The sequence below is a fragment of the Vigna angularis genome, chromosome 1 (assembly GCF_016808095.1).
Source record: "Vigna angularis cultivar LongXiaoDou No.4 chromosome 1, ASM1680809v1, whole genome shotgun sequence".
NCBI lineage: Eukaryota > Viridiplantae > Streptophyta > Magnoliopsida > Fabales > Fabaceae > Vigna > Vigna angularis.
The window spans coordinates 31792382-31814998 of record NC_068970.1 but is presented as its reverse complement, the minus strand read 5'-3'; the positions used below and the strand labels follow the sequence as shown (position 1 = coordinate 31814998).

At 37.7% G+C, this 22617-nt stretch overlaps 1 protein-coding gene across 1 annotated transcript; it reads left to right on the top strand.

The window, feature by feature from the left end:
- The first annotated feature begins 18250 nt into the window (after positions 1–18250).
- On the top strand, positions 18251–22359 carry LOC108347842 (subtilisin-like protease SBT3.9). Its single transcript, XM_017587285.2, has 10 exons — positions 18251–18394; positions 18507–18598; positions 18709–18806; positions 18875–19030; positions 19124–19794; positions 19885–19976; positions 20066–20308; positions 20417–20531; positions 21329–21521; positions 21598–22359. Exons 1-10 carry the CDS (start codon positions 18284–18286, stop codon positions 22146–22148), a joined length of 2322 nt encoding a protein of 773 aa, XP_017442774.1. The 5' UTR covers positions 18251–18283; the 3' UTR covers positions 22149–22359.
- Positions 22360–22617: the final 258 nt, after the last annotated feature.

The window sequence follows — 22617 nt, the reverse complement described above, 5'->3', positions numbered from 1 at the left end:
ACATGTTCTACTTGCCTATAATTCCAAGATTACAAAGATTGTTTACTTCAATGCAAACATCAGAACACATGACATGGCATGATGGTAACAAAACTCCGGGATTTTTGCGTCATCCTTCTGATGGTGAAGCTTGGAAGCACTTCAATCGTAAACATCCATCCTTTGCTAGTGAACCACGTAACGTCAGACTTGGTCTATGCTCTGATGGGTTTACCCCGTACATTCAGGCGTCTGCATCACCATATTCATGCTGGCCCGTGATAGTTACCCCATACAATCTACCACCTGAGATGTGTATGACAAAGCCTTACATGTTTTTATCGTGTATAATACTAGGTCCATCTAATCCCAAATCATTGATTGATGTTTATTTGGAGCCTTTGATTGATGATTTGAACAAGTTATGGACTGGTGTTTGGACGTATGACGTTTCAAGGAATCAAAATTTCCTTATGAGGGCAGCCTTGATGTGGACTATTAATGACTTTCCAGCGTACGATATGTTATCTAGTTGGAGCACGCATGGTCGATTAGCTTGTCCACATTGCATGGAACATACAAAGTCATTCCAATTGACTTATGGCCGGAAAAGTAGTTGGTTTGACTGCCATCGACGGTTCTTGCCCATTGATCACCCCTTTAGAAGAAACAAAAAGGCATTTCACAAAGGGCAAGTTGAAACGGATATGCCCCCGCCGAAGTTGACTGGATCACACGTTTGGAGAAGAGTGAAATACTATCCAAAAGTCACTGAATCTGGTCAGAATAGGATAGAAGGGTTTGGAGAATGGCATAATTGGACTAAAAGAAGCATATTCTGGGATCTTCCCTATTGGAAAGACAACTTGCTAAGACACAACCTCGATGTCATGCACACAGAAAAAAATTTCTTTGACAATGTCTTCAACACAGTTATGAATGTTATAGGTAAGACAAAAGATAATGAGAAAGCAAGAAAAGATTTACCTTTGTATTGTGGACGAAAAGACTTAGAGTTGAAGGTGCAAGGTAACGGTCGATTATTTAAACCAAAAGCAAATTACACCATGTCAAAAGACGAGGCAAGAATAGTGTGTGGATGGATCAAGGAGCTTAGAATGCCAGATGGATATGCTTCTAACTTGTCCAGATGTGCCAATGTTCAGAACGGTACTATTCAAGGGTTGAAGAGTCATGATTGTCATGTATTCATGGAGACTTTCATCCCTCTTGCGTTCAGTTGTTTGCCAATGCACGTGTTAAATCCACTGATAGAAATCAATAACTTCTTTAAAGATTTGTGTTGCACGACACTAAAGGAGAATTCCCTAAAAAAGATGGATGAAAATATCCCAATTATTCTCTGCAAATTAGAAAGAATATTCCCTCCTGCATTCTTTGATTCAATGGAGCATATTCCAATTCATCTTGCATATGAAGCTTGGCTTGGGGGACCTGTGCAATACAGGTGGATGTATCCATTTGAAAGGTTTATGGGAGAATCCAAACGTTCAGTTAAAAATAAAGCTAGAGTAGAAGGCTCAATTTGTGCAGCTTACTTGCACAGAGAGACAACGTATTTTTGTTCACACTATTTCAAAAACTTCATGTTATCCCCCACTCATGTCAGAAATGAAATGCAATGGCAAGTTGAACCACGTGAAGGTGCATTATCAGTTTTCCGACAAACAGGCCGTCACGCAGGGAAAGAATTCACTCATTGGTTAACTGATGTTGAATTCAACTCTGCTCATGTCCATGTCTTGATCAATTGCAGTGAAGTAAAGTCGTACCTTGAGTATGTCATCATCCATCTCTTATCTTAGTAACTTCTTTAATTGTTATACAATAATGAATTTCATTTGTACCAGCTCATTTATTGTGGCTGAGCAAGTCGTAGAAGGAAATACTTCTGCTAGAATACACTCAGAGTTTCCCCATTGGTTTAGAAATCAGGTCCATTCTTTTTCCAACATTTAGAGCAAGGTTAATTTGACTCTTGCTTTTATAATTTTGTTAGTACCTTTGTAGGTTTTTAATCAGGCATTAACTCCCACGGTTCAAGAGTTAAGACATCTCTCGAATTGGCCAATGAGATGTGTCAAAGAATGGCACACTTACTTCACCAATGGTTACAAATTCCATACACATGAATGGTCTAAAGGAAAGAAAACATCAAATTGTGGTGTGTATGTGAAGGGCCTAACAGAGGGTTGTTATGATGATTTCTACGGCATCATTCATAAAATATATGAGTTAGAGTACAACAGCACTACTTCTCCAAACAGAGTAGTACTTTTTTATTGTCAATGGTTTGATCCTTTTAGAGCTGGTACTAGAGTCGATCCACGCTTTAATATTGTCGAACTCAACCAGAGATTAAGATATGGACTGTTTGATCCTTTCATTCTACCAACTAATGTCAGACAAGTTTATTATGTGCCATATCCACCATTCCGCAATATTGACAAGTGTGGTTGGGCCGTAGCAATACAAACCAAGCCTAGAGGTCGCATTGACTCAAATGAGGTTGAGGAAGATGTTGCCTACCAACTTGACCAAATGTCACAACCACAAGAAGTTATTGAAGTTGAACGTATAACCGCATTGGTCGACCCTGATGGTGATGGAGATGAAATACAAGCAACAATACAAGGTGATGAAGAACAAGAAGAAGAGGAAGAAGAAGAAGAAGAAGAAGAAGAAGAAGAAGAAGAAGATGATGATGATGATGATGATGATGACGACGACGACGAAGAAGACGAAGATGATGATGATAACGATGATGATGAAGAAGAATATGAAGATGAAGATCATGATGACGACGATTGAATGTTGGACATCCATTGTAGCAAATTGAACTGTCATTTCAATAGAGTTATCTAAAATACCATCTTAAAATTTGTATGCAATTATTTATACATTTACTTTAAAAACCATTGATTCTTCGTTAATCATTTCTATTTTTTCGCTTTATTTGTAACCATTTCAATGCAGTAATGACAGGACAAGGTTCAGAACGTCCTGATAAAGGAAAGGGGGTAGCAAGGCCTAGAAAGAGGCAACGGCAGGCACCAAAGTATGTACTTAGGGTGCCTGCTAGACTACCTACCACTGTTGTCGGCAGTACATCATTTGTGGGGCCTCCTCCTACCCCTACAGTACAGCCTCCTACACCTGCAGTAGACCCTACTCCTACACCTTCAGTAGACCCTACTCCTACCCCTGTAGTACACCCTTTTACTACCCCTACAACAGACCCTCTTCCTCCTCTTGTAATTATAACCCCCACTCCGCCCCCTGTGGTTATAACCCCCACTCCTGTCCCTGACCCTACTTCTATACCTTCCTCATCTGTTATACCGCCTTCTAACACTGTCACACCATCTGCTGATCAAGATTCAAGTGGAGATGGTGAAGGTCTTGATCCGCCCCTCCATGATCGACCATGGATTGAGCCGTATGGTAAAGGGTAAGTTTTTAATCTCTTGATATAATTTGATGTTTAAACCCTACTGTAAGAGATGTTTGACTTTTATCCTGCAGGTTTATTCCATCAAGGGTTGCTTCCCAGGCCATCACACGTTCAATTAAGCAATAGTTTCTAAGTCCATGGCCTACTTGGGGAGCAATTCCTGATGACGACAAAAAGCCCTTCTGGCAGCGCTTTCAAGTGAACAATCTATTTAACTAATTGTCCCTCTTATTTTACTATGGTCTGTAATCAATGTTTGTTCTCTTTAATGTTACAGATGAAGGTGCAGTGGAAACCTGAACATGAAAGTCAGATACACAGAAATTTCCACATGAAAGCATCTCATCGACTGTCAGAGATGTTTAGGGATGCCCGCAATGCAGGACAACGCCCTTACTGGCTGGGTGAAATAATTTGGAACTCTTTACTGGCCCATTAGAATACAGTAGAGTTCCGCAATAAGTGTGCCAAAGCCCAGCGGAACAGAGCATCTGAAAGGGGTGGCACCCTGCATACTGGTGGGTCGATCACCATTCATGAGCATGCCATTCGTATGGTATAATCTCATTACATAACTTTTTCTTTCATACATAAGTTATGTATATTCTATTTCATATGTACGCTTGTAATTCTTAATTATGTTACAGGCACAGGCTCTAGGACGGGCGGTCCATGTTGATGAGGTCTTTGCACAAACTCATGTTCGGAAGGGAACTAATCAATTTGTTGATGAAAGATCTCGGAAGACTCATGTAAGCAAATAACACTATTACTATTACTAATTTTTCATTTATGTTATACTATCATTCCCTGACATTGCTTTTAATGTTTCAACAGGAAGACTTTTCTACGAGACTTTCACAGGTTAGATCTGAACATGAGTCAACTCCTACACCGGATGATGCCAGTAATGCAGATGATGACATCCGTAGGTGATAACAGTTGAAAAACTGTTATTTTCATGCTTAAAATTGATACTAAAAGCAACCTTTAGACTTAGAAACTAGCTTGAAATCAATGCTTTTATCTATATTTTCAGAAATAAGAGAGCTGGACAGGTTTATGCTTGATTTGAGTGTTTTTGTGCAGGTTTTGAGGTGAATTTAGTGAAAGAAGTAAAGAAGGAGAGAAGTGGAATCATAAAAGGAAGCAAAGAGTGCAAAAAGAGAAGTCGAAGGCACCGCTCAGCGGCATTTTACCGCTGAGCGGCACTCAGGAGGTCACGGGAGGTCCGCTGAGGGGCAAACTGGCCGCTGAGGGGAAGAAAAGTGAAGCGAGGTTACCGCTGAGCGGTATTTACCGCTGAGCGGCAATTTTTGGGCTTGGGCTTTTGTAATCTTTTGTAACTCTAGAATAGTATATAAGGACTTGCACGTCCTAGGGTTAGACATCTTTGGCAGAAACGAGGCAAACACTCTCTCTTCCACCCCTTTGAAGGAGGATCTTGGATGCTCAGGCTACCTCTTCACCTTTTCAGGGTTTATTCTTTCATACTTGCATTGTTTAACTCATTCTATTGCATGATTATTGGTTTTGTCGATACGGACACGTACGGGGAAGTCTAGATCCGGGGAATTTCTCCCAATGGTATATTGGTTGTCGTTAAGCTCCTGCACTTATGAACTAATCATTAGGAATGCTAGGAATTGTATGAACTATTTGATTAGGGAGAAGCCATCTAGAATGGTACTTTAGAGAGTGGCATTAACAATGATGATTTGAATGTTGAATTCCTAAAATGTATGAGAGTGGATGAGATGAAATTGACCCCCAACAACATATTCATTCATATATTCCTTTGAAAGTGTTTATCTTTTGTCTTTGCCATTGATCAAACTTCATGCATACATGTTTAGTTTTTTCGTCTTGCATATAAAATCCAACTATTTCGTTTGTAAGTCTTAGTTAATCAAGAAACCACACAACTAAACTAGGTCGTGAGTCCTTTGGGAAGAACGATACTTGGTCTTACCAAGTTTATTACTTGAACGATTCGGTCATACTTGCCGATTGTGAAACAAGTTTGTGACATCATATTTTGGTGCTTACAAATTTGTCCATCAAGTTTTTGGCGCCGTTGCCGGGGACTCGTGGTTTAACTGGTTAATTTGTGTGATTATTGATTATCTTTGACTTTAAATTTGAATTTCTGTTTTTATTTTTTCTGTTTTTATTTTATTTTATTTTATTTTATTTTATTTTATTTTATTTTATTTTTCTATTTTTATTTTATTTTATTTTTCTGTTTTTATTTTATTTTATTTTATTTTCTGTTTTTATTTTTATTTTATTCTCTGAATCTTATAACTTCTCCTATATCTTTTTGTGCTAACAATTGTTTTTAGGGTTTTGTGCCTAATGTCTGCAGAATGCAATTTGGTCAAGAATTTAACTATATGGGCACTCAATTCTACCAAAGTAATCTCAACCACTGGTGGGAACCTCACTCAAGCATGGATCAAAGCCAATTTTGGCAAGCTGCTGGACAATTTGAGAACCAACCACAAGAACAATGGCAGCAACAACCCTTTCTATCAGGAAGTTTGGATAGGTTGGAGGACACCCTTCAACGATTTTTGAAAAGTTCCGACTCTACTCAGAAAAGCATTGAAGAATCATGTAAAAGGATGGAGATGCACTTTCGTTACATTAGTCAGAGATTGGATGATGAGGTTAATACTGAAGTTAACCTTAAGGAGGAAGGGCAAACCAATGTCACTGAAAGTGATAAGATTCTTGATGAGAAAAAAATAGAGGGAGATGCGGAAAAGATAGAGAGAAAAGAGAAAGAAGAATTGAGTGAGAAAAATAAAGATGAAGAAAAAGAGAAAGAAGTGGTTGAGAGAGAAGAGAGAAAGAAGATTTGTGTGAAAATAAAGAAGTTGAAAAGAAAAAGAAAAGGGAAGAAAAAAATAAAAGAAAAGAAAAAGAGAAATTTTAGGGAGAGAAAAAGGAAGAAAAAGAAGATGAGAGGAAAGAAGAAGAAATCATATGAAAAATCCCATCCTCATCTAAAGAAGAATCATGGGAAGGAAAAGAAATTCAAGTGCTTTATGGAAATCTTCAAGAAATTGGAGATTAAAGTTCCTATGATTGAGACACTGCAACAGGTTCCTGGTTTGATCAAATTTCTGAAGAGGTTCAGTAGAAAGAAGAAAAAGAAGAAGGAACTTGAGCTTGGGTCAAGCTAATGACGTTAAAAGAGCGCTTGCTGGGAGGCAACCCAGTGATTGATAAATTTTTGATTTTATTTTGGTTTTGTAATTTTTAAGTTGTGGACTTTATTTTGTAACTATTTTGGTGGAGATAGCATCTACTGAAGGATGCTAGGTGGTTAAGTATCTACTGAAGGATACTATGTTGTAACACCTACTGATGGGTGCTGGTAAGTTTGAAACACCTACTGATGGGTGTTGGTGGATTTTGGGTCAGGCTCGTGACGTTAAACAAGCGCTACCTGGGAGGCAACCCAGTTGATTGATTGTTTTTGTTTGTTTATTTTTAGTTAGGATTTGCATAAGCATTTTTAACATTGAATTGCAGGGAACCCATGAGGAACATGTAGGGAAGGCACGTAGGTCAAGAAAAGAAGGAGGGGAGCACTTCACGAAAGTGCCGCTGAGCGGTACTATCGCAGATGGGCTTAAGTTCCCCTTAGCGGGACCCTAGCCCATTAGGGTAATTTTATACCCCAAGCTGCATTTTAGGGTTTATTTTCTGGCTTCTCTTTGCACAAACACTTCCACACACATTCTCTTAGGTTTTCCACATCTTTTCACTCTTCCCTCTTTAGAAAATCTCTCTTTCACTCACTTCTTCACTAGTGTGCCATCAAAGTTTGGGGTTGGAAGAGAGCATTCTAGTTTGGAAGCATTCTCAGATCATCTAGCATCTCCACCCAAGTAAGTAAAATGCATTTGGTTCATTCTAGGGTTCTTGAATTTGAATGTGATTGTCAAAGCATGAATATTTAGGGGTTTTGATTTCTATGCATGATTTGATGATATATTTGATGTTTGAACCGATTAAACTGCATGATCATGAACTGGAAAACTGAAAATTGCATTTGGGTGGAGTTAGGACAACTTTAAAATAGGTTTTTTCAAAAATCTGCAGAGTTACCGCTGAGGGGTAATCTGCCGCTGAGCGGCACTCTGCCAAATTTGGTTTTTCTGAAATTTTGCGTGTTGGAATGTGGCACTGGTGGCGCTGAGGGGAAATTCTGGCCCTCAGCGGTGGTTTAGCTTCGAAAGGAGTTGTGTTCTGTGTTTTACTAATGATTAACATCATGTTCTGTGGTTTTGAATGTAGGAATGGCATCTTCATCAGGAAAAAGATTGAAAACCATGGCAACCAAGAGAAAGGAAAAGGAACCAGAGCAACCCCATTCTGGCAGGTTCCTCTCTAGGAAACATGAGAAGCACTTTAGGGTGGTTCAGGACAGGAGACTTCTGATGGAGAGAAAGGTTGGAATGATACCTAACTTTGCTCCTCAATTTGGAGAGCAAGTGTTAGGGAATGATTGGGGAAAGCTAGCCACTTATCCTGCACCTGCCAACATAGCTGTGGTGAAGGAATTTTACACCAATGCAAAGAAGATTGGTGATTATCCAGCTGAGAATTATTTGGGCTATGTCAGAGGCCATGCTATCAGGTATGATCCTGATTCTATCAACAACTTCCTGGATACTGTGTGGGCTGGTGAGCAATGTCAGTTTGCTCTTTGCATGGAGGAAGGTGCTGATTTTGAGGATGTGGAGAGAGTGTTGTGTATACCTGGAGGACACTTCCAAAGGAATAGATCTGGCTCAGTGGTTAACATTAGGAGGATAGATTTGAATCCTCTTGCAAAATATTGGATGGCATTTTCTCATGCCAACATTCAGCCATGTTCACATGTGTCAGATATTACTCTCAGCAGGGCACTATTCATCTACTGTGCTATCAGAAACTTGAATGTTAATATTGGGCAGGTAATAGCTGATGAAATCAGTGTATGTGCTAACACCTCAAACAACAAAGCACCACTAGGACATCCTTCTTTGATCACTCACCTTTGCAAGCAAGCTGGGGTGGACACTTCTGTTCCACCATTTGAGAGGCCAAGAAAAGCTATTGATGAGGCTTATTATAGACAGTACTGTGGAGGTGAGGATGCAGCTCAGCCAGTTCCACCACGCCGTGCTCGTAGAGAGAGAGGGCCAGCACAGAGCCAGACATCTGCTGATACACATGAAGCAGAACCATTTCAGATGAGGGACATGTATATGTCTCTTATAGGTGCTCAGTTGCAGTCCATTCACAGAGGGCAGGTGGCCACTGCTGAGATGATAGTGGGGATGTATGATAATCCTCCAGCCCATAGGTGGACTATGGATGAATTCCATAATGTCGTAGCTTGGCCAGAAGAACCAGTACATGGAGGAGGAGCTGGAGCAGCTGAAGCTTCAGCAAGAGATATGGAAGAAGATGAAGCTGAGGAGGAAGATGCATTTGATGAAGATGAAGATGAGGAGGAAGAGGAAGATACAGAGGACAGCTCAGACTGATGAGGAGCTGAGATAGCATTCACTGATGAATGCTATCATATGATTATGCTTTTGCGGTTTAAGTTTTCTGAACTTATTTGTTTTTGTTTTTAGATTAGGGTTTGATGTACTCTCTTGAAAACCTGGTTTGTGTGATGGTTTGCTATTAACTGTGATTGTTTGATAAGTAATGCTTGATGATGCTTATTGATTGATTGATGTTGAGATGATGTGCACATTAAATGCTTATACAGGTGATTCACAAGCTTTGTGAACAAATGCAGGATATCATGATTGTGATTGTGAAATTAAGCAGGATGTGTATGTCAAATATGAATGAGCTTATATGTGAGGTTTTGAGCTCCAGAGTTGTTATTGTTGAATGCTATTATTTTGAAAGCATGAATGATTTTGCCCAGGTTTTCTATGATTGAATCAATTGCTTGTTTTGCATCATATGATCAAGGCCGTTTGTTGGAACCCTTTTTATTGGCCAAATTCATAAAGATTAGCCCACTAAAAGAGAACACGTTGTGTTCTATCCTTTGAACCCTTAGCCTTGAACATACACTGAAAACCTTTGATTGAAAATCTTTACCTTGAGTTAAGTAGAAGATCTTGTATGGTATTGTTAAATGTTCAAGTTTGGGGTCATTGGGAAAACATGAAAAGAAAAGCATTGAGTTAAGAGCTAAAAAGTAAGAATATGCAAAGAAAAAAAGAAAGAAGCAAAGCTCAATGCAAATGCAAATGCAAATGCAAAGGTAAAAGAAAGTTGGGAATGAATAAGATGATTGTGTTGTTATGATTCTCTTAACTCAAGGATTTTGCGATCCAGAAAAACCAATTTTCTTGTTAGCCCAGCCACATTATAAGCCATTAAAAAGTCCTTGTGATGATGCATGCTTGTGAATGTTTTTGATTGTGGTAAAATGAAAGGCAAAGTTGATTCATGTGACATTGTGATAGTAGAGTGAATGAGTGATTACCTCTTATACACTTGTGTGTGAGTGAAACACTTTACCTGGTGAGGAAATATTCCATGAGCACATGAACATCCATGCTTAATTGATTGATCATTCATGAAAAATAGCATTTGTTGGAATTAAATGATTTTGTGAATACTAAAGCATGTGCACATCTTGATTGAATCTTGGTCATAAGTTTGAGTGAAGTTATTACTTATCTTGAGAAAAGGATTTTGAATGAGTGAACCATCATATGAATTGGTTGGAGATGGAGTTACATTTTGTTTGCTTGAGGACAAGCAAAGTTCTAAGTTTGGGGTTGTGATAACAGTTGAAAAACTGTTATTTTCATGCTTAAAATTGATACTAAAAGCAACCTTTAGACTTAGAAACTAGCTTGAAATCAATGCTTTTATCTATATTTTCAGAAATAAGAGAGCTGGACAGGTTTATGCTTGATTTGAGTGTTTTTGTGCAGGTTTTGAGGTGAATTTAGTGAAAGAAGTAAAGAAGGAGAGAAGTGGAATCATAAAAGGAAGCAAAGAGTGCAAAAAGAGAAGTCGAAGGCACCGCTCAGCGGCATTTTACCGCTGAGCGGCACTCAGGAGGTCACGGGAGGTCCGTTGAGGGGCAAACTGGCCGCTGAGGGGAAGAAAAGTGAAGCGAGGTTACCGCTGAGCGGCAATTTTTGGGCTTGGGCTTTTGTAATCTTTTGTAACTCTAGAATAGTATATAAGGACTTGCACGTCCTAGGGTTAGACATCTTTGGCAGAAACGAGGCAAACACTCTCTCTTCCACCCCTTTGAAGGAGGATCTTGGATGCTCAGGCTACCTCTTCACCTTTTCAGGGTTTATTCTTTCATACTTTCATTGTAATTCATCTAGGTTCACCATGAATATGGTGAACTAAACTCTGTATGTTTGTTGGGGAATCAATGTAATCTCTTGAAGCTCTCATATATGGAATTTATGCTTGCATCTTAATCCAAGACTTATGCTTTCTTTCATCATTAGTTAGGGTTTTTCCTCTTTGCTCAATGCTTGCATTGTTTAACTCATTCTATTGCATGATTATTGGTTTTGTCGATACGGACACGTACGGGGAAGTCTAGATCCGGGGAATTTCTCCCAATGGTATATTGGTTGTCGTTAAGCTCCTGCACTTATGAACTAATCATTAGGAATGCTAGGAATTGTATGAACTATTTGATTAGGGAGAAGCCATCTAGAATGGTACTTTAGAGAGTGGCATTAACAATGATGATTTGAATGTTGAATTCCTAAAATGTATGAGAGTGGATGAGATGAAATTGACCCCCAACAACATATTCATTCATATATTCCTTTGAAAGTGTTTATCTTTTGTCTTTGCCATTGATCAAACTTCATGCATACATGTTTAGTTTTTTCGTCTTGCATATAAAATCCAACTATTTCGTTTGTAAGTCTTAGTTAATCAAGAAACCACACAACTAAACTAGGCCGTGAGTCCTTTGGGAAGAACGATACTTGGTCTTACCAAGTTTATTACTTGAACGATTCGGTCATACTTGCCGATTGTGAAACAAGTTTGTGACATCATATTTTGGTGCTTACAAATTTGTCCATCAGTAGGACACAGTGCTGGATCGACATCGTTGGTGGGAAGAAAAAAGGACGAGTGTTTGGTGCGGGACAGCTTGCTGCAAACTATACAGCATCCAGAGGAGGTACTCTGAAGCACTAGCCTTCTTCTTCCACCAGTACTCCTGACGAGGTCGTTCTTCGCCTCACGCAGGAACTCCGGCAACGTGACCAGGAGATCACTGATCTCAGAGCAGAGTTTACAAACTTTAAGGCCCTGGTCATGAGAGTCTTGCCTGAAACCTCACAGGACGTACAAAATATCCCTCCGACCCAGCCACGACCCTCCTCATCACCTGCTGCCACTCAGCAGCCCACATCAGTCCAACCGTCATCAGTCCAACCCACACCAGTCCAGCCATCAGTACAGGAGCAGGATGATGAAGATCATTCTGATGATAGTTATGTACATTATTAGTTTCATTTTCTTATTACTTGTTACACAAACATTTGGATCTTAGAACATTTTTGACTTGATATGATTTCAATGTTAGTTAGATCTACTTCTAGACTTTGGATGTTAGAATATCCTTTTGTTACATTATTTTATATTTGCACTATAATTACATTATCTATACATTAGTGGATGTTCGTTGGATTAATTGATGTTCAATGGATATTGATAATTGATTGCATCTTTGAGATGCACATTATGCATGTTTGTATGTGCTTGATCACTGATATGCAGGTCTGTTTGTAATTGAAATTTGATATACAGGTCTGGGTTGCACAAGAAATACCATTTCTCTGAAACCTTCTCTGCAATTTACCGAAGGCTTCTGCCCTTCGGTAAATACCCTCGTATGGTCATTACCGAAGGCTTTCGCCCTTCGGACATTACCGAGGGCTTTTGCCCTTCGGTAATTACCGAAGGCTTTTGCCCTTTCGGTAATTACCGAAGGCTTTTGGCCCTCGGTAATTACCGAAGGGCAAAAGCCCTCGGTAATTGTTAGCGACAAGCGATTTACCGAAGGATTTTTGGCCGTCGATAAGCCTTCGGTAAACACCCTTTATCGACGGCTTATGGCAGTTTCCGAGGGCTTATGGCCTTCGGTAATGCCCAACTTTTTTGTAGTGTCTCTTTTCTCTCTTCTTTTTCCAACTCAACTTTTTCAACATTTACACTCACTAGCTCTTGACACTCTTCCCTAGGGTTAACCTCAGTATTAGCCCCAAAATCCGTGTCAGGCCTTTCTTCCAACTGCTTGGTAATTTGCCCCATTTGAATCTTCAAGTTCTTAATAGCAGCTTCAGTGCTCTTTTGAGAAGATTCAGTTTTCTGTATAAATTGATTCACAGTTTCTTCCATCTTTGTGAACCTTTCATTAAATGCAGAAAACTGTTGCCATAAAGTTGGTTGTTGCTGTTGCTTGTTGAATTGCCCATTTTGTCCAGCCTGCCCATTCTGCCCTTGACCAATGCTTGGGTGTGGTTTCCACCCTTGATTGAAGTTCCCTTGTCGGTACGGAAACTGGTTGGCCATGAAGTTCACATCTTCCAAAGCTTCTGCTGGAAAGGCACATTGACCATTTATATGGTCACCTCCACACAATTCACACAAATGTGATTGAACCTGTGCAACAGTCTTTAACTCTTTCGACAATTGTGCAAGTGTTTTCGTAAGAGCTTCCAGTTGTTGAGTTAGAATCTTATTTTGTGCTTGCAAGGCGTCATGGGTTTGCAGTTGTAGAACTCCTTTTTGTTGAATAGAAGCTCCTCTTTCACTGTTCCACTTATTGTCATTAGTAGTCATGTTTTCAATTATTTCTGTGGCTTCCTCTAGAGTCTTCCATTTGATATTGCCTCCAGCTGAGGCGTCTAGCATCATCATGGTTTGTGAACCAAGACCTCCAAGGAAGATTAGGACTACTTCTCCTTCGTCAAATCCATGCATGGGAGTCTTTCTTAATAGGCTTTTGTACCTGTCCCATGCATGACCTAGTGTTTCCTCCATGTCTTGTCTAAATGAAGAGATCTCTTGCTTTCCTTTGTTGATTTTAAAGCTTTGTTGCTGCCATTGTTGTTGTGGTTGGTTCTCAAAATGTCCGGCAGCTTGCCAAAATTGGCTTTGATCCATGCTTGAGTGAGGTTCCCACCAGTGGTTGAGATTACTTTGGTAGAATTGAGTGCCCATATAGTTAAATTCTTGACCAAATTGCATCCTACAAACATTAGGCACAAAACTCTAGAAAATATTTGTTAGCACAAAAAGATAGAGAAAAAATCAAAGGATATAATTGAAAAGATAAGAAGATAGGAAACAGAAAATAAAATAAAATAAAAACAGAAAAATAAAATAAAATAAAAACAGAAAAATAAAATAAAATAAAATAAAATAAAATAAAAACAGAAAAATAAAATAAAATAAAATAAAATAAAATAAAAACAGAAAACAAGTCAAAGATAATCAATAATCAAACAAATGAACTAGTTAAACCATGATTCCCCGGCAGCGGCGCCAAAAACTTGATGACAAATTTATGAACACCGAAAACGACGCTACAAACTTGTTTTACAATCGGCAAGTGTGACCGAATCGTTCAAGTAATAAAACTCGGTAAGACCAAGTATCGTTTTCCCAAAGGACTCACGACCTAGTTAGTTATCTGATTTGTTGATTATTTAAGACTTGTGAACGATTGATTGTAGGTTTAAATGCAAAAGACAGTAATTAAACATGTATGCATGAATGTGATCAATGGCAAAAAGAGTAAAACAAACACGAAATGAATTATATGGATGAGTATGTTGTTGGGGTTATCAATTTCATCTTATCCACTCTCATATACTTTAGGAATTCATCAATCTTTTCATCAATGTTAATGTCACTCTCTAAATTACCTTGTCAAGAAGGCCTATCCTTAATTACGAGTTCATACAATTCCTAGCATTCCTAGTAATTAGTTCTGAAGTGCAGGAGCTTAAAGGCAACCAATATGCTATTGGGAGAAATTCCCCGGATCTAGACTTCCCCGTACGTTCCCATATCGACAAAATCAATGATCATGACAATGAATGAGTTAAACAATGCATGCTTTGAGCAAAGAGGAAAAACCCTAACTAATGATGAAAGAAAGTATGTATCTCAAATAAGATGTTTAAACACTAATTCCATATATGAGAGTTTCACAAGATTACATTGATTCCCCAACAACAATACAAGGTTTAGTTCACCATATTCATGGTGAAACTAGATGAACAATAATGAAAGAATGGAAGAGATAGAAAAACCCTAGAAAGAGAAGAGGAGAGCCGTCACCATCTCCCAATCTACCCCCAAGGGGTGAAAAATGTGTTTCTGCTTCCTCCCAGCCAAAGATACAAACCCTAGGAAACCCTAAAGCTTATATACTATTCATAAATTACAGAAAATTAGGCCCAAGCCCATAAAAGTGCCGCTCAGCGGTAAACTACCGCTCAGCGGTAAGTGCGCAAGCACGATTCTTCCCCTCAGCGGCCATTTCACCCCTCAGTGGAGCCAACGCGAGTTACTGAGTGCCGCTCAGCGGTAAACTGCCGCTGAGCGGTGGTTGCGGTTTCTCCTTTTGCACTTTTTGATGTCTTTTCTAATTCCATTCCTGTTCTTCTTCACTTCTTTCACCAAATTCACCTTAAAACCTGCTTAAAACACTGAAATCAAGCATAAACCTGTCCATCTCTCTTATTTCTGAAAATATAACCAAAAACATGATTTCAAGCTAGTTTCTAAGTGTTAAAGGTTGCTTTTAGTATCAAATTTAAGCATGAAAATAACAGTTTTTCAACTGTTATCACCCGCCCACATGGTTTGGAGTTTGAACATCGAGAACATAGAAGAATTTGACTAAACATACTCGAGATAACGTTAAGTGACTAAGAGCAAAGTGTGGAGGATTGTTTGACTACGATACTAGACCCCACACCCAAAACATTTTGACGCCCACGATGGGACCTGAGGATCTAGGACTAAGCCCAATAATAACCACAAGAAACATGAGCTCAGAAGACGACCGAGATTATTAGAGCCTCGCAACAACAAATGTTGGAGATGTAACAACACTACTAGGGAGAGTTGGTCACCCTAAGAACTGAGAATGCGACTAGGGAGAAAGTCGTTAAGGACGAAGATAGGACCTTCGGGTAGAGCAGACGACCCAACATTTTGTCTCGAGGGAACAAACCAGCTTGTAGGCACGAAAGTTAGGGACAACTCTTTAAGAACCATGTAGGAGGAAAGCACTACAACTAGTAAGGAGCGCCACTCAACACAAACAAAGCATACCTCTAGGATGTTGTCGTTCGTCCTAGCAATCATGGAGACACACATTTCTGAACAGTTCCTCCCACCCAACTTCAAGATGTACGACGGGTCAACCGATCCAGAGGACCACCTTAAGATGTTCGTCAATCGAATGGTGTTTCACACGGCAAGTGACACATCTGGTGTATGCCTTTTCCTTATCCTTTGAAGGAGAAGTCCTTGAGTGGTTTAACTCCCTGCCACCAAATTTAGTAGAAAACTTCTCTAGTATACGAAGTTTATTCGATAAATAGTTCGCAAGTAGCCAAACGTAGAACTTAACCACCCTAGCCCTAATGAGCCTCAAGCAGGAGAAGGAGAAGCCCCTAAAAGCCTTTATGGATCGATATCAAAAGACCGTTCGACGAATAAAAAACATCAACCTTGAGTTCGCTCTCCAGCATGTTGTAACCGCCCTCAAACCTAAACCTTTTGCGGACAACTTGTGTCAAAAACCTCCTAAAACGATGGAGGAGTTGAGGGAGCGAGTAACAGAGGATATAAGGGTGGATGAAATGCGAGAGTTTAGGATGAAGCAAAACTAGGATGAAATGCGGAAAAGAAGGAAGGGAAGAAACCAAATGGAGGAGGTGAGAAACCGAGCGGTTCACGTCCTAAGGATCTTCCCTAGGGTTCGCGTTTCACCTAATATACCCCTTTGAGCGCCCCTTGAACAAAGATCTTGCAAAAGACATTAAGTAGTAACATGATGCCCGTCTCGAGAAGGAGACCTACTCCTTCGGAGACAGATGACAACAAATATTACCTTTAACACAAAAACATGAGTCACACAATGGAGGAGGAGCATGTGACCCTTAGAGACAAAATTAAAGAATTGATTTGAGTGGCTATGCTCAAAAAAATATGTTAGGAACATAAAGTCACTAAAAACAAAATGTAGAGAAGTATTTAACTACAATCCCAAATCTCATGTCCGAAACAATTACATTTGTACTGGTTAAACAATTATTAGAATATACGTACCACAAATTAATTTTTTTTTATTAAATGTTTTAGTCCGTTAAAAGAATGTATTAAATAATATGTTGTTATATTAATTGGTTTATGCAAATTTCTCAACTTTCAGCCATTTTACTGTGAATTTTTTCAGCAATTTTACTTTGGACAAAATTTATATATACAATTCCTTGAGTATTTTAGTGTTACTTTTGATGAGTTTCATTGATATTATAAGTTAATATTTAATATTAGCTTTTGTTGTACATTGTTAAGATAAAATCATATTTTTTTTTGTTGAAAATAGAAAACTTGCATAGGTTTTTTTGTATTTTTATTTTTCCATTAGAATAGATCTGCCACTGTCCATTTCCAGTGTCAGTGATAACTTGTAAAAAACAATAAAAGCAGGTGGGACTCAAAAAGTTTAGAAAAAGAAAAAGGTTTCAATAATAGTGCGATGATGATGGCTTTGGGACTATGTGTGTGTGTGGATACATAATAAATATTTTGAAATTGTATATAACAATAAGATATGTTCTTATAAAAATTGTATTTTAGAAAAAGAAAAAAATAGATGTAAAAGGTCAAAGATAATGTTAGTATATCAGGACTCACAAAAAGTAGATTAATATTTAGAGATGTAAAATGAATCAGTTCAAATTGTGGTTAGTATCTCCAACATCTATCTCTAACTTTTCTATGATTTGGATTGCATAGTTTAATCACTAGAGTTAGAGTAGTATACTAGCAACGCATTAGGAAAGCTTATTCATTTAAAAAATGATTCCAAATTTATGTATCATAAAATTGTTACAGAACCCAAATTAAATAGAGATATAGTTCAATTATAGTATATAAATAAATTACGAATCAGAATTTACTGAATTACTTGTATAAAATTAAATTAAATTTAAAATTTCAAAAATGGGATTAAATGTAATACCCTACATCGAGTTGATCTCTTTGTCAATTTAGTTATACGTGACAAAACGAAAGAGATTTCACATCACATGAACAGTTATTACATTTACCAAAATTAGCAATATTAGAGTAAAATAGTTGATGGAATGATCAATTCAATCTAATGTAGATTCTTAAGACATTGAAACCAACTTTTTAAACTTAGAGACTAAATTAAAACAAACAAAGATAATATGATAATATGAATTAGAGAATATTTTTATTTTAGCCATAAAAATAAAAGCATTATACTGAGTGACACACTTTCCTCCCCAATCCTAGCTGATCATGAAGATATTTATGCATATTTTCATCAGAATGACCATAAAAATTAAAAAGTGCTGTGCACAAAAGGAAAGGACTTTGAACTTTTCTTATTTTCAAAAAAGTAATATTCTATGCATCATTACATACTAAGAATGCAGCTTTATAAAGAACACGAGAAGTTGCAACAACTTTGTGTGTTTTTATGCATTTGGAAAGCCTCTTAAACTCTCCAACTATTAGATAATGGATACTAATTCAAGAAACTGGAGATGGCAAAGATTGGCCCAAATGCTTCTAGCTTCTGCTCTTCTTTTACTGCAAAACTCTGTGCCCATCTCTGCAGAGGCAAGCTCTGTGAGTGCAATTTAAGTTTCTAATTCTACTTTAGTATACATGTTAATGCATATGAATGAATATATTTGTCATTCAATACAATCAATTATCAAATAAATCATTTAACTTCTAGGTGCACATTGTATACATGGGAGATAAGATATATCAAAATCCACAACTTACTAAAAAGTATCACCACAAAATGTTATCATCACTTCTAGGAAGGTATGGTTTGTGTCCTTCCCACACTCATTTTTCCATAGAGCTGATCTCGTGATACTTCAATAAGAATCAAGAAATCAAGTAACTGCAAATGTTTTGTTTTTGTTCTGAAGCAAAGAAGCTGCAAAGGATTCAATTCTTTACAGCTACAAGTATGGTTTTTCAGGGTTTGCAGCAAGATTGACAAAACACGAAGCAGAAGCAATAGCAAGTATGATGATTGTTGTTTAATCCATCTCAGAAGCTTTTAAAAGTTATAATTTATAACATGTAATGCAGAGTTTCCTGGGGTAGTTTCTGTCATTCCAAATGGCATTCACAAACTCCATACAACCAGGAGCTGGGACTTTATTGGGATCCATCATTCTACTTCTGAGACTGCTTTGTCTAACAGCAACTTAGGTGAAGGAGCCATCATAGGTGTAATAGACACAGGTAGTGAGAGTAATAAATTAACCCCTAACAACAATAACTAAGCAGGCATTGCAATGTAGCTATGTAACCAATGAGAACTGTGGTTTCTTGAAGGCATTTGGCCAGAGTCAGCAAGTTTCAATGATGAAGCAATGGGAGAAATCCCACCAAGGTGGAAAGGAGTTTGTCAAGTGGGAGAGCACTTCAACTCCACCAACTGTAACAAGAAGATAATAGGTGCTAGATGGTTTCTGAAAGGAATAACTGATCAGACTAAGAAGCTTCTTCAAGGAAACAACACCAATGAATATCTCTCAGCAAGAGATGCAATTGGCCATGGTACTCACACAGCTTCCACAGCAGCTGGTTACTTTGTTGGAAATGCAAACTACAGAGGACTTGCTTCTGGTTTAGCCAGAGGAGGAGCACCTTTGGCTCACTTAGCTATCTACAAAACTTGCTGGGACTTTCCAATTGGAGAGTGTTCTGGTGCTGACATTTTGAAAGCTTTTGATAAGGCTATACATGATGGGGTTGATGTTTTAACTGTTTCTCTTGGCTTTTCCATTCCCTTGTTCTCATATGTTGATCATCGTGATGTAATAGCAATTGGTTCTTTTCATGCAACTGCTAAGGGAATCACAGTCGTTTGTTCTGCTGGAAATTCTGGTCCTCTCTCGCAAACCATTACAAATACTGCACCATGGATCATCACAGTTGGAGCTACCACCATAGATAGGGCCTTTCCAGCTGCCATCACTCTCGGAAATAACCGCACTCTGTGGGTATGCTACAACTATTTTCAAATCAAATTGGTGAATTATGCTCATTTCACACTTCATACATGGTTTGAACCTATGATTGTTTCTATATAGGGACAGTCCATTGATACTGGAAAACATAATCTTGAATCTGTTGGGCTCACATATTCTGAACGTATTGCTCTAGACCCATCAGATAATTTGGCGTGAGAACTCCCTTCAGTTTTACTATTTTTTGTGTATTGCATTCTTGTAAATTTTGAATTTACTTTTTGTGTTGTGTCTTTCTTTCAAGCAAGGATTGCCAATCTGGAAGTCTAAATGCAACTATGACAGAAGGAAAAATTGTTCTATGCTTTTCCGTATCAGATCAGCAGGACATTGTTTCTGCATCAGTTACAGTGAAGGAAGCTGGAGGAGTTGGACTAGTATATGCACAATATCATGAAGATGGACTCAATCAATGTGGTTTGTTTCCATGTATCAAGGTAGATTATGAAACGGGGACTCAAATATTAACCTATATTAGAAGATCAAGGTTAGCTAATATATATATATATATATATATATATATATATACACTCATGGCATTGGCTTCTTCTTCATGTTCATTTTTGTTATAATTAACATTATGCTTATCCGAAAGGTTTCCAACAGCAAGCCTGAGTTTTCCCAAGACTGTTATTGGAAAATGGACATCACCACGAGTTGCGTCTTTCTCGTCTAGAGGACCCAGTAGCTTGTCTCCGACTGTGCTAAAGGTATACCTGGACCTCATACTTATTTGTGACTTGTTTTTATCCAAACCAGAATTTTTTTTTCTGAAACTCTGAAGTAATATTGAATGTAATTTATAACAAAAGTAAATTTATGTTGTGTGTGAACGCAAAGGAACTAAAAAAAGTCTTTATACTGATCTAAATTAGTCAAGTTAATTTTGTTTCACTTAACTCAAGAAAGCGTTTAATTTTTGTAGTCTTTGTAAGTGAAAAAACTTGATATATTCATCGATCTACTTAGTAAAAATTTTACTTTGATTATTATTTGATCGAGCTAAAATTTAATAAATTTATAATATATGATTTTTCATTTTGAACTTAAATTTTCGGTTAGAAAATTGGTTTCTTACTATTGTTATATTTTATTTCCATTGTTCAAATTTCACGACATTGCTTTGATATATGGATTAATAAATCTTTGTTTGTACTTTTGATCTTTCTCTTTTAAATTTATATTTGATTTTTGTAGAACTTGATGTATTTAAGGATTTGTATTTCTCATATTGAGAACATTTTTTCACATTAAAAACAATGGTGTGTTGTTTTGTGATTATTGCTATCCTTTCTTGTTTTGGTTTCACAAATTCTTGAAAGTTTGAAAGAATTATTTTTCTGTCTCATACTTTTGTATTTTTTATTTTTGATTGTTCTGTTGTTGTGTCTTGGTAAATTGTTCTAAGCAACTTGCCATATAAACAAATATCTATTGCTCTTACTCCATTTTTTTATTCCATGATGTCATCATTAACCTTAACTTGGGGGATGATTCATGGAGGTAGCCTGACATAGCTGCTCCAGGTGTGGATATTTTGGCTGCATTTCCTTCAAAGGGAACTACAAAGAACAGTGGATTTTCATTCTTGTCTGGAACTTCAATGTCTTGTCCTCATGTGGCAGGAATAGTAGCTGTAATGAAATCCAAGTACCCAACTTGGTCACCAGCAGCCATAAGATCAGCTTTGGTAACAACAGGTGAGTCAGTGGAAATTAACACATTAAAATTACATCTTTACATCAAATTTACTAATAATTGCACTAAAAAATGAAGCACACCAAAGTGGAACAGATGGAAACGTTATATCTGAAGAGGGTTCCACACACAAGGCAGCAGACCCTTTTGATATTGGGGGTGGACAGATGGATCCCAAGAAAGCAATGGTTCCAGGACTCATATATGACATAACCACAGAGGATTATGTCCAATTCCTATGTTCCATGGATCACAGTATTGCAACCATTCGAAAAGTAATCAAGACCAGCACAAGGTGTAAGAAAGAAAAACACCAAGCCCTGAACCTCAACCTTCCTTCCATATCAGTTCCAAACTTGAAGAAGACTGCAACAGTAACGAGAAGAGTGACAAACGTGGGAAACGTAACTGCGATCTACAAAGTTCTAGTGAAGGTTCCATATGGCATAAAAGTGAGAGTTGAACCTCAAACTTTAAGTTTCAATTCAGACACACAAGTCCTTAGCTTCAATGTCAGTTTCCTGTCAACTCAAAAGTTTAGTGGAGATTACAAATTTGGTAGCCTCACATGGACAGATGGCAAGCATTCTGTGAGGACCCCGATTGTTGTCAGAACCAATGCAGTTTGAATATTAAGTGCGTCACCTGAACACAAGTTCTTCTTTGGAGTAAAATAAACACACCACGTTCTTACGTCAGCACGTGCACCATATATATTATGAGGAAAAAGAACTCGATCCTCATGGAATTCACTGTCCCATCTTAAGATTTAAAATGTTTCTCGAGATTGCTAGTCACATTTATATAGCTTTTAAATGAAATGGTTGACATGATTTCAAACTGCGAAAAGCAAATGTGAGTAACAGAAAGGAAGAAAAAAATTTAAATACGTTTCTAGTTATTAATGTAAAATTGAAATTTGTTTACATAAAACGTTAATATAGTCTTATTTTTTAATTTTAAAAATAAATAAATATAAATAATTTTTTTTACACGACGTTTAAAGTTGGTTTAATCATTCCGGAGATCCCTATTTTCGGACAGAATCTTAATTTGGTCCTTTTCTTTCTCGGCGTCTCAATTGGGTCTTATTTTTGT